Source organism: Eurypyga helias, unplaced genomic scaffold, assembly GCF_000690775.1.
Source record: "Eurypyga helias isolate BGI_N326 unplaced genomic scaffold, ASM69077v1 scaffold12382, whole genome shotgun sequence".
NCBI lineage: Eukaryota > Metazoa > Chordata > Aves > Eurypygiformes > Eurypygidae > Eurypyga > Eurypyga helias.
In genome coordinates this window covers 75,804-88,868 of record NW_010237877.1, presented here as the reverse complement: position 1 = coordinate 88,868, position 13,065 = coordinate 75,804, and the positions used below count along the sequence as shown (strand labels likewise).

At 40.7% G+C, this 13,065-nt stretch overlaps 1 protein-coding gene across 1 annotated transcript in view; it reads left to right on the top strand.

Moving 5' to 3' along the window:
- The window catches only part of TENM1 (teneurin transmembrane protein 1), a gene marked incomplete at its 5' end in the record, with an annotated part of 128,682 nt that overhangs the window by 45,898 nt on the left and 69,719 nt on the right, over nt 1-13,065 (top strand). The window contains 3 exons of the mRNA XM_010147636.1: nt 2,586-2,802; nt 9,446-9,565; nt 11,332-11,593. Of these exons, the coding sequence (XP_010145938.1) occupies nt 2,586-2,802; nt 9,446-9,565; nt 11,332-11,593 (599 nt within the window). The remainder of the gene's footprint in view (nt 1-2,585; nt 2,803-9,445; nt 9,566-11,331; nt 11,594-13,065) is intronic.

Here is a 13,065-nt window from a genome sequence, read left to right as displayed (position 1 = left end):
CTAATGGCTTGTTGACAAGGAAAAAAAATTAATCAGAATAGCTACTGTGGAATAAATTACTCCAAAATAGCTTTCCCATGGATACTGTTATTCTGAAATAAGTGTGCCTTTTTTCTGATTAGTGCTTATTCTGCCAGAGCAATGTTTGTCAAGTTTCCCAGGTAGACAGCAATCCGCTTGTGGAAATTAGTACCTTCCAGAAGGTACCTTAACTCCTTGAACAAGACTTGTCTCTGCCATTACCATTCCATCGGCAGAGACCAGCCCTGGATGGCTACGCCTAACCACGTCAAATGCCCTCTGCAGGGATCTTCACCGGTATCAAGCAAAAGCAAGGGATTCAATTTCTTCATCACCTTTGCAAATCTAGCAGAATTCTTTCATATTTTCTGTCCTGGAGAATCTACTAATAATTTGCTGCTTTTCAGTTCACTTATTAAGAATATGGAGAGTTTCATTCCTTGAGCAAAAAAGTGGAAACAGTAAGAGGAGATATTTTTTCCTTGCAGTTCCAAGCCTGGTCTCTAGGTTTCAACCCAAAAAATGCTTGTATTTTTTTCTTCGGAAAACAATGAATCTCCCTCTGGTTCATACCATTACCTCCTCCATCCGCTTCCCCTGTGGTTTTGTTTAGACTGGATGCTCTTTATTGTTTCAGCTTTCTGATTTCCAGGTGGATTTCACTAGCTTTTTAGGCTTTCCTGATTACAGCGTGATTGCTACGCTCCAAGTCAATAAGCTCAACATTGCCCTGTGAAGCTGTTCTCCCACTGCTGGCACATGGCCGTTGTCTCCAGGGCTCAGGGAATGTGGAAAGAACTTAAAGCATGCACTGACTGTGTCTGTACCAGCTTTGCTGGATCCGAGGGTCCGGGGTTGTTGTTGCTAGCTATCTACAGTTGTCCCTGGCTCATGATCGCAAAAACTAGTCTGCTCTATCTGATTTCCCAGCTGCAGTAGGATAGATTTGTTATCATTTTTTGCTTAGCCAAGCAATTACCTTGCTCAAGGTCAGGCAAGGATTTTTAGATTCCAGGAAAGCCCATTTCATTATACCTGTTTGTTCTGTAGAAGGGCTTTTGCTTTCTTTTCAAAGTGAATATTTTATGCTGTTATTTACCGAGCATTCTCACGGTGCAGTGTGCTCTATTGAGGAAAGAGCAGAGCTGGCTGGGGGTTGGTCTCACACCCATTAAAGTCAATGACAAAACTACAGCAGCTTCCCTGATAGTGCGGTTTGCCCCGAGGAGGCACGGTTTTATAGGCACCGAAGCGTTGGTACGAACAGAGCATGAAATGTCCAAGCATGAAGCGAAAATATCTGACGGTATGTTGATCCTATAGCATTCCGATTGTAACACAGGGGAAATCCATACAGTGGTATGATGACTCCACATTTTTTTCCAACTGACCTTGTGAAAAATACAGAGAGATGTCTTTGGTGAAGGATACAATGCCTTAATCTTGCTATATGTGCATTAGTGTGCTTGTCAACCCCAGCAAGTTAGCAACTGCTAAGTCATAATATGGATGTTGCACATTTTACCGTAACTTATTAATTCTGTTTCTGGTTGAGTATGTAATTTAGGTAATTTGGATGTCTAAGTTGCTGATAGAAGCAACTAAATGCCGATAGGCCAAATTTAAGTTTTATCTAGGTGCTTAATTTAGATGCACTTCAGTGCTTCTCTTTTCATCATGAGCTTTGGACATTTAAGTAAATGAATTTCATCCACAAATGTTGTTGCACGTTTGTCCTTGAAGAAATGTAGAATTTTGGGTAAAAAAATATATTATTTATCCTATTTTTCGTACTTGAAAATGGAGGGAGGAGGAAAGGTTTATTTTCACTTTCCAGATTTGCTTTCCTGGTGCAAACATCCATGGAGAAGACTGTATCTGTCAGGTCCCTGGGATAGAGCCTGCATCAGGGTGTGCATTTGTACGTCAACAACTACAAAAGGAGCATCGTTGTGATTCTGCCCTTTTTGGACTGTTCTAGTATTGCAGCCAATAAATGAACAGTGAACATTCTAAAACACTAATAATAAAACTATTGTAGGGCTAAAAATAGAAGTCAGACAACTGTAACAAGTACCTTTTTTTAGTACTGTAGTGAGGGTGCTTATGAGAGGTAACAGGTGTCATCACTGCAGCCTGGTTAGCAAGTGTGTATTCTTCACCCGTGTGTGCAGACAGTAGTGACAATGAAGGACTGTTAGAGATATCGGGGTGCACGGTGTGGATCACGCACCCGTCGGACTAACAAGTACTGTGTACGATTTTCTTCTCTGCCTGTTCCGCAGTGAAGACCGTCCTGCTCTTCTCTGTTTATTCACTTAGCTTGTGGGTTCTATTTTCTCATTGTTGTGTGGGGATTTTATGAGGTGATACAGCGTTAATGATGAGAGAGAAATGCCCCTCCTGGACTAAGCATGTACATTAATGCTTTATTGAATTTGAATGTGTCATAATCAGCATGCCTTCCTATTGATTAAGTATCTCCTGTGCTCTCCAACAGTAAACACGGTGCTTTATTCTCGGAATCACTCAATTTCCTGAACTTTCCATTCTCTCCATTTTAGATGGCTTGACAGACTGTGTAGACCCAGACTGTTGTCAGCAAAGCAATTGTTACGCAAGTCCTCTCTGCCAGGGTTCGCCTGATCCCCTTGACCTTATTCAGCACAGCCAACCGCCCTTCTCTCAGCACCCTCCACGGCTCTTTTATGATCGAATCAGATTCCTTATTGGGAAGGAAAGCACTCATGTCATCCCAGGAGATGTCTCATTTGAGAGCAGGTGAGTTTTCTTTTAGACAAAAGACTTCTCTGAATATAGAGAAGTGCAATGAGATTGTTTCACCAGGACAAAGCGATGATACGGCACAGCTGAACGTCCTTCACTGGGGATCAGACGGTACTTAAAAGGATAGCAAACGTTTGCAGCTGAGGATCTTGTTTACCAGATTCTCGTTACTACCTCCCTAGTTCATAAAAGTGTCACAGCAACAAACTCTACTACTCTTATTAACAAGACTGTTGTGGAAGGTAAGCTACCACATACATACAAAACAAGGAGGGGGGAAGTTCAGCCCTTTGTGCCGTAGATACATGAAATAGCAGGAAGCAGAAGGACAAGTTGATTTTGTATGCGCCGTATTCACTCACCTTCCTGCCTGATAGAATTTGTTTGGTATTTACAGTGTCATAAATTTAACGTGTGTCACTTACATATAATCCAGCTACCTATTTAACAAACTTTTCTGGTTTTACTACCTGCTGATAGACCAGTGTGGAGTTTACCATTCCGTGCTGTGGGTCACTCAGGCTGTCATGTGAGCAATAGGGGGATCTCTGTTTGTGAGATTGGCTTGCCCTTTAACAGGAAAAGACTATGCAGTAGGAAAAGGGCACTTACTTGCTCAGAAAACCTGGTAACACATATTTTCTCGAACATTTGAAATATAGGGGCACATAAGTTTTTATGCTGTAGTTCACCTGGGAAGCTATAACTTACATGCTGACAAAGAGATCTACAAATCATCCACATCACCTAACTATTACCCTGTCAACGAGGCCTATACATTAGATAAACCATGTTCCAGTAATAAGGGCATGAGAATGTTTTTATTTTCACAGTACAGTACATAGCACTTAGGTTACAACCTTGTCTTCATTCAATAGCTGCGCACAAATTCAGTGCACTTTCTCTTTGTAACTTATTAATATTTAATAAAGTAAATATGTAAACAGAGTCTTTATTGATCTGAAATAGCTAAACATTTAATCACCATTAATAATGTAACAGGATGTTATAAATATGTAGAACAATAGGGCATGAAAATGAACTCCATGGAAAGTACCCACCTGCCAAAGGTGGGTCTCTTGCTGCGGAGCAGAGTCATCACACCTGGAGCAAGGGCCTTGTGGCAGGCTGCAGGCAGTTTAAACCAGAACTCACCAGTGAACGATTTTCCTCATCAAAATGCCTCGCAGTGAGGTGTTCTCAGAGAGGAGGTGAGCACTCAAGTTAGCTGTACAGTGTTCGGTGACGCTGCAAATGTTAGCAGCCAGATTGCACATAATCCCATCAATGTGCTTTTATAGATATAAGGAACTGATCTTTTAAAGCTATCGTTGATGGGATTTAACTTGGATTTAAAAGCTTTTTCTGAGTATAGTATTTCATTTCTTTACCCTGATATATGCCATGCCTTTGAAGAACGAAGAGCGGCAAAGGCTCGGGTGTGAGCAGCAGCCCACCCTCAGCGTGACTCGATACTTTATACCACTGAGGAATTCGACTTGTACTTGCATTGGTGCATTGTTCACACCCCAGATAGCACTTCTTCCCACTGTAAAGTAATCACTAGTTAGTTTGGTGAGCAGAACATTGGGGTTCAGATGAGGCTGTCTCTATCTTTGCAATCAGGGTAGTGCCTGGAGACTTGCACTATGCCATGTCCCGTGGGTTTTGTCAGCAGTAATCTGCAGTATGCCTGGCACCCCGAAGTGCTCATGGGTCCACACTTTGCTTGATCCTCAAGTCTTCCAGGCTGTTGAAAAATTGCTCATCCATAAGTCAAATATTATTAAAAACTGCCAGAATTTTCCTCAAGGATGACAGATCTCAGGCGGAGGCAGCAGCTTAGCTGTGCTGCCTCCCTTCAGCAATCTTCCTCTGACATTGTCAATCTGACTGTCATCTAGTGTCTGTTCTTCTCGTGGGAATTAAGATTACTCAGAAAACAATATAGGAAGGCAACTGTTACTACAGTACAAAAATCAGAAGTCTGTGATCCTGCCTATCTGGTACAGACCAAAGAGTGCTTGGGGGGTTTTAATCTCCTTTTGGCTATTGCTGTAAAGGTCGTGTCCAGGCAGATGATACTAAGTCATGGCTGCCTGCAATGCCATCTTGTAGCGTTGGTGGTTCAACAAGAAATTTTGGGAGGATTGGATGAAATAGTGGCATTCATTTATTTCAGAGCACTGTCATCCATTCCCACTGGTGCTCAAATTTTTCAAAGCCCTGTTTGGCTTTTTCATCTCCTTTGTAAGAAGTCTCTGAGACCATTAGGAGGATTAAGGAAGAAACATCTATCCAATGTTTTCAGTCTTCTGTTTCAAACAACATTGTGCAGTGTTTCACTCTACCATAGGTCAGTGCAACTTCCACATAGATGATGTTTGCATGAATCTCACTGTGGATAAAGCCAAAGCGATGTTGAATAGATTTGGGAAAGCTATCAAAAATGGTGAAGATTATCTCTGTCGTTCAGGCTGAAAATATTTTGTCTCTGCCATATCCTGACATTTTTCAGCATCATCTGAAATACTAAAATTAGTCGTTCTGGCAAGTGCTGGGACATATATCCTTTTGCATTTGCATCTTAAACTTTACATTAGATGTAACTCTCTCACATTTGGCTTCTACAGTGCAGTCAGGGTGCTGTGTTGAGCCATGGCTGAATACTACACCAAAATTAATGTGAAGGAGCTAAATTTTTTCAAAACATATTTTGCTTTTTATTATGTCAAAGTTATGTCTTTTGTACCAGGTTTTTACAAACTCCCAACTTAAACTGTGACATGCTGAAAGGCAGATTAGGCGCATTCTGAATAAATGGAAATGCACTTGCTTGCATCAGGAATGGGTTTGAGCTACTGCATGTAGCAAGGTGTAGCAGATTAAAATGTTTTTATCAACTTCTGTTCTCGGGGAGGTTTTTAGCTTGTTTCTTTGCCGAATATTTGTAATGCGTGCTGCTGGCAAGCTATACGACTCGCTGCAAATTGCCTACAAAAAGGGTCCAGTGTATGGTACTGAATTAATTACCCTTCAAAGGCTGCTTACAGCAACATTGTCAGTAGGAAGAAATGAATGTACCTTACTAGCCTTTAGCTTAATTTCTCTGACTGAAGATTTTAATCAGAAACGTAATACAGTAAATGACATCTTCTGGTAATGAGACACTTGCAGATTCGCAAGTTTCTTGACAGAGTTCCACATCTGAGCTTAATGCCACAGCCTGAGGTGCTCAGAGAATATTGGCAACTTAACACACAAAACAAAGGCAACAAAATAGCAGATAAGTAGTAGTAGTAGAGCAAGGCAGAATGGTGGTGGAATAATAAAATGCTTTACAAGTAAGGGAAGAATGCATCTAGACTTTTAAACTTCTATTTATATTTTAAATTAGAGATGTCAAACAAACTGCCTGACAGCAGAGAGCTGAGACCTGCGGGGCTGAGATCCTCAGTTACACATGGAATGACCCATGAAGCACTGACAGAGAAATCTTACTTCTTTTAGGCCACCTGCAACTCCTGGGAATCTCTGCTTTCTCTCAAAAAGCCAACTGCTCCCTCTGGAGTTGCAGATTTAGTACAGCTTGCCAGGGGACTAGAAACATTTTTAATGCCTTTGAAAACACTGAGGCAGCTTATCAGGGCCATGTTCCTGCCCAGCTCCTCCAAATTAGAAAAGACATTTTTTGCACTTACTTTCAAGTTAAAACAACTTGGACAGCCTTGGTCCAAGATTATGCAATCATTGCAAGTAGGTGACTGTTGGACAGGTAGCATGAGTGGTTATTCCCCAGGAGAAAGAACAGCAGTCGTGTGTGTAGTATAAATCTTGGAGGCTGGGAATAGAGGAGGGACATACGGCACATCGAGGAGGCGTAATGATCTTCTGAGGTTTCTCTGTTAAAATTAAGAACAGCAGTGAGTGGTAGCAAGGTCCACAGCTCATCTGGAAAGAGGGTGAATGTTGAAGCAAGGAAGCGTGAAGTGACATCACTGCAGGGAACATGCCCTGAAAGCTCTGGTAAGGAAAGGAATTAAGTGAGGTCTTCTGCAAGCAGCAAAGCTTCAGGGAACCTGCGTGGCAGCATGCCTCCGGGCATGGTGGTCTGCTGTGGGAGCTGTCAGGGCACTGGGGAAGGAGGGAGAACCTGCTGCAAACTGAGGGTTGTTTGTTACTTCCCCGAGCCTTTGAGATTAGTGCTGGTCATAAAGTAACTGAGAAATGCTTTCATACCTGCAGTAAATGCAAAAATTAAAACATCCTGATCAAGCGCTTAGTCAGAGATTTAGTAGGTGTTGGTAATTCAAGAGGAGGCCAGAGAGTAGAAGGCTCTTCAACTTAGAGTAGGTAATAAAAAGACAGTAAATAATGAGGACAAATGTAGTAACACAGAGGCAGGCTTAGAACATTTAAAATCTAAAAGATTGCGAAGACAGTTTGATACAGATAAATGTAGAATAATGAGGTTTATGAGTCTTTATCACATGCTGTAAATGTGTGTGGCTTGTAAAATATGATGAATAAAAAAGGAGCAAGAAAGTTGAAAGATAAGTCTCTTAATATTATTTATGAATAATGAGAAGTAAAGTGAAGGAGTAGAGCAAAGAAGGGCTATGTATGAAATAATGAAGACTTTGATGAGTTGTTATCACACAAATCTGTGTGCTTGATAAAATATGAGGACAGAGTAGAGTCAGGAGACAAGTCTGCTGAAATGTGGAATGAACAAACAGGAGTACGAGAATAATGTACTGAATAATGGTACCTCATAGGGGTCTCTCTCACACCAATGTGTTATAAATATATGGCGTGCGCTAATAAAGGGAATAGAAAAGGAGAGACACGTCTTCTGATGTTAGAAATACGAGAAAACAATAGAAACCAGTATTTTTGGCTCTAACAAATCAAAGAGTAATTGTACCTGGCTGTTAGGTTGAGTGAGTCTGTAGAGACACCCAAGAGGTTGATTGCCTTCGGCAGAGCAACAGGTTTTGCCCACAAATAGGGCTACAACCAATTTAGTTAATGTAGAAAAATGAAAAGGTGGTAAATCAGAACTGGTTTGCATACTGGCAGAAATGCAGCCTCTCCCATTCCCCTGGGATTTATCCACATCTTTGCTGAAAATCGACATGTTCCTGTCCCGAGAGCATAGAGTTCATCTTAGCAACTGTGGTGAACGGCGTACTCACAAAGGGGTTAATTTTTACCAGTTGCATTTTCCCATGTCATAGTGAACGGGTTTGGTGATTTCATAGTAATAAATTAGTGTCCTGTGGGGTGGTGTTGTAGAATGGGATATTATGAAACAAGTCAGAATTTTCAGAAATTTGTGGTTTCCAATTTGTGCACATGATTTCAGTGGATCATGATCAGTTCATCTCTCAAGGGATATTTTTTTTTTAATTCATATATAGATCCATATATAGGTGCCATGTACTAGGTGTGTTCAGCTGGTGGAGGAATGCTAATGTAGCGTACCTGACAGCACGGGGCAAAATACCAAAAGGTGTTCCAGTGGAATGTAGCTTAGAAAATCCCACTGGGTTCTTATCTGCACCGTTAGGGTATTTTATATCTTGTTCCTCGTCCTTGATGAGACTTGTCTCCTTTACGTTTCGGTCTTCAAATGTGTAAAAGGCCAAAACTAAGAAAAAGAGGGTAATTTCTTCTGTGACCAGGGTGAAAGCAATGGTCTTAACAAGCAGCAGGAGTTTAAAATTAGACAGCTGGAAAAACTTACCATGAGTAGAGCACTCGTACAGAAGCACTGGAATGGGTTGCTCGGTGAGGTTATAGAGTTAGACAAGCATCTGTCTGCGGTAATGTAGGTATAGTAGATCTCACCTGAGGCAAAGGAATGGACAAGATGGAGTCTTGTATTTCCTTTCAGCTCTCATTTTCTATGATTCTGTGATCCTGTTAGCCTCCGATTAGACCCACTTAGTAATGACTGCACTTTCCTGTCTGTTGACTTTAATGCGTTCTGCTGTGCTGCCATATTCCAACCTCTTTACTGGAATGGGAGGATTTTTAGGCTGGAAGGTGGGTGCAAGTCCAGCACATCACAGAGGGAATTCGAAAGGGCATAACATGTGATGGGGATTCAGAAAAAATGTATGTTATGCTTGATTAGGTGCCCTCTGAATTTACCTATATAACTTGCTGAAGTTTGTTGAAGACCATGTGTCTCACTGCTGCCTTATCGCATTAGTTCAGCCTGGTTCTAATAGACAGCGATGCCCTATTCTTAGCAGCAGAGAATGAGGTTTCATTCTCCCCTTGCACAAATCATCACCCCCTGGAGCTGCAGCAAGCTAAATCACGCTATCAGTGAAACCTTTGCAGTGCTATTCAGTGGCAGAACAAATGGTACCCTGAAATATAGCCGGAAATGGAAATATATTCTCAGTACACCGGTGATTCGTGGGAGAGTCTGTGTGTCGTTTTCATGAGATAATAGTTTTCCAAGTCAGTCTTTTGGACTTGTTTGAATTTTCATTCAAAATCAACAGCCACAGTGATAGCAGAGTAGTTCTGTCTGTCTGGGACAGTAGTGCAGTTTCTGAAATCCATGCCCTTCTCACCATCCTGATGCGGCTAACATTACCTTCTACTCTTTTTATTACAGGCGGGCGTGTGTCATTCGAGGCCAGGTGGTAGCAGTAGATGGAACGCCCTTGGTTGGAGTGAACGTCAGTTTTCTGCACCACAATGAGTATGGATACACCATCAGTCGACAAGATGGAAGGTCAGACTTTCATGTATGGTTTTTCACTGGTTTAAGTTTGCATATTTAGGGCCAGCTCCCACCTTCTATTCATGTACAAAAATCTCCACAGACATCACTGTTCACAGTGAGGACTGAGATGGCATCTGGCCCTCTGCTCTGAGAGCACATTCAGTTAGAGCTTTCTGTGGTAAAGAGACCAAAGAAGAAAGAAAAGAACAAATCTGAACAGCACAAGATAACAGTGGCATTCAGACACCTGGAGTGAAAATGTGACAGTATTGCTGTAACAGCACCTTCTTGACATTTGAATATTTTCATTAGTCAGGTTTTCCAGAGGATTCACTGGTTTCCTTCCCCGCCCCGTTGTTAACTGTGAATCTACCACAGATTCAATTCAAATAAATTCGAAGTTAACTCCTTTAGTTGATCGCCTCAGCCACACTAGTAAAAGTGAGGACAGACTCTTTCTACAGCCAAAATGATTGCATTGCTCCACAACCAGTCCTGAACAGTGCTGGCTTCCCTCTCTTCTCCAGCCTTGGGCTGAGTTCTGTTCTCAAAGAGAGGCGAAGTTCCTACACATTCTATATTGCACTCCAGGGTTGGCCATCTATTTGCAATAGGGTCATGATTTGCTCCTGAACTTGAATTAAGCTGTTAAGGGCAGTTTAAGACTTCATTTTTCTTGGCTATGTGGTGAATGACAAGAAATTAGAAGCTGTCTTGCAACAGGAAAAGGGTGTAATATTCCACTATGTCCACAATTATATTCTTTTGTTTGGCTTTGTCAATTTATAAAAGTAAGGAGCGTGCATATTTATTTTACCTTAGTTTATTGACTTTCAAATCACACTACTGTAAGTTAGTAATTATTGTTTCCTCTTTATGCTAGCCTGGATAAAGTTGTTGCATTAAAATCTGCTACCTGTATTTCACTGTGAATGTAATCGGTGTCATTTGGGAAATATGATGAGATATGCATAATTAAGTCTGACTTCTTATCACAGTTTGTTACCATCAAAAGCCTCCATAATAGATGCATTCAATAATACACAGAGTGAAGTATCTATTTACATATTACCTTATGTTGCCTGACTATGGATGTCAGAAACTCAGAAAATTGAGGCTCTATGTATCGTGCCTTCTATGTCCCACTGTTTTGCAGCCCAGATATGCCAAAGGTTCTTCACAGTAGCTCCCAGAGGATCACCTGCCTTATGTACAAGAGCTGATTCAGTTCTCAGTGCAATTAATCGGTATCTTTCCCAAAAATTTCATATCCTGCACAGAGGGGTCTCCTGCACAGTGTGCACAACCTTCTCCTCCTGCTACTTTTAGAAAAAGAGGAAAGGATATGTTAACAGAGAAAAAGCCTAACACGCCTTAAGGCTTCTTGTTCTGCATGCTGTACCTGCACAGATTATGAGTAGCATCTCTTTCCTGAGCTAAGAATTTCTTAATATAAACCAAAGTAACTGGTTCCACACTCTTGATACAAATGGCTCCTTGGTATCAATTCTAGTTGATAAATAGAGGGGAGATAGGCCAAGTAACAGTGAAGTACTGGGCCTTGCTATTGATGCATACAGGGAGAGAGCCTGGAGAGGTAAAGTTTCTTCATGAATACCAAGGTGATGCCAGGAAGGCGTACTTGAATGATTTCACTTAGTAAAGTAAGGGCTGTAATGCACAATATAACGTTTTTGCTTTTAATGCATTGAAAATCGTGGTAATATGATGATAAAAAATAAAAATCCCAAAGCATCTTGTTTTCTCTTTTCCAGTTTTGACCTAGTGGCTGTTGGAGGCATCTCTGTCACTCTAGTTTTTGACAGATCTCCTTTCATATCTGAAAAAAGGACACTTTGGTTGCCTTGGAATAGATTTATCATCGTGGACAAAGTTGTAATGCAGAGAACAGAGTCGGACACACCATCTTGTGATATCAGTAGTTTTATCAGCCCAAATCCGATTGTACTCCCTTCACCCTTGACAGCGTTTGGAGGGTCCTGTCCCGAAAGAGGAACTGTTATTCCAGAGCTACAGGTAATGAAAAGACTTTCAGATTAACAGTTTGTTCCCTTGCAGAAGTTGTTGTAGACAATTGTAGAAGGCAGCAAACAGTGAGCAGTTAACTGCTGTGATGTTACTCACTCGTCAGAGTGACACCAATGCGCCTATCTCTGGTACCATTTCACAAGGTGCTTTTCTGTTTTCTTCTTTATTTTTTGTTAATATTTTAAGGTGCTTTATTTTTTACCTCCAAGTAGAAGAAAGTGGGGAGTTCTAACATGATTTATTGAAATCCTGATTGATTGAGAGTGATGCACAAAACCGTTCCTAGGTTACAGATAAATGGTACAACTTCCCCATACATCTGTGTGAGACATGACCCAAGATGCTTTGAAGTTTCCTAGGGACGTTTCATCTGTTCACATCTTCTAGTTCTTTACAATGGCACCTCCAGCTGTATTTTAGGTTCTTGGCTTTTATTACTTTCTTTCCAAGGTAGAACAATTTTTAAATTATCTTTAGGATATTTTTATTTCAAAGTCTTTTTTTCTTGACACTCCCTTAAGTGCTTCAAAGCAATTTCTAATTGACTTTGTATTCAACTGTTGTTTTATTTGGAAGTTAAAAGAGATTGTATGAGTGGGACACCCAACAAAATACAACTATACGGGTTTCAGATCATGTTAAGCCCCATAATTTTTACTGTGTTTCTTGAGCAGTTAGAGTTCAAGGATTGTGTTCTCTTTGAATTTCACTGAGCAAACCTGGAAGATATTTTGGAGGCTACCTGTAGACATGAATATTTCCAACCTTTTCTCTTTTTCTCATAAAAGTGTTCCTACTGATTAAGGGCCATTATTCACATGTAAGAGATCTTTTATTGAACCCATTTATGTCGAAACATCTCCGTAACAATTAAAAACATCATGTTGCAGCCAGTTGATGGCCACAGTGTTGCTTCACAGAATGTACTAAGTGAAACTAATGAACATAAATTAGTAAAAACTGATGCTAGTAGACACTAGTAAGAAAAAACTGGGTCACAGTACTCCACATGAGGTATTCCTGGGTTGTCTTTAAACAGCGAGGTACACAAAGATGCAGTCTACTCAGAGACAAACTGCCCCCAGTCCTTTTTTTGTCATTGGAGGGTCATAAGAGTGTTGAGTTTCATTGTACAGTATTGGGAAATGAACAAAAAGTAACCGAGAATGATAGCAGAAGAAGATATATTAGCATGTATTAATGCATGAATATTTCTTCCTGCTTTTCTATTAAAAAATGAGAAGAGATGTCAGATGCAGTCTACTCAGAGACAAACTGCCCCCAGTCCTTTTTTTGTCATTGGAGGGTCATAAGAGTGTTGAGTTTCATTGTACAGTATTGGGAAATGAACAAAAAGTAACCGAGAATGATAGCAGAAGAAGATATATTAGCATGTATTAATGCATGAATATTTCTTCCTGCTTTTCTATTAAAAAATGAGAAGAGATGTCAGATGTATG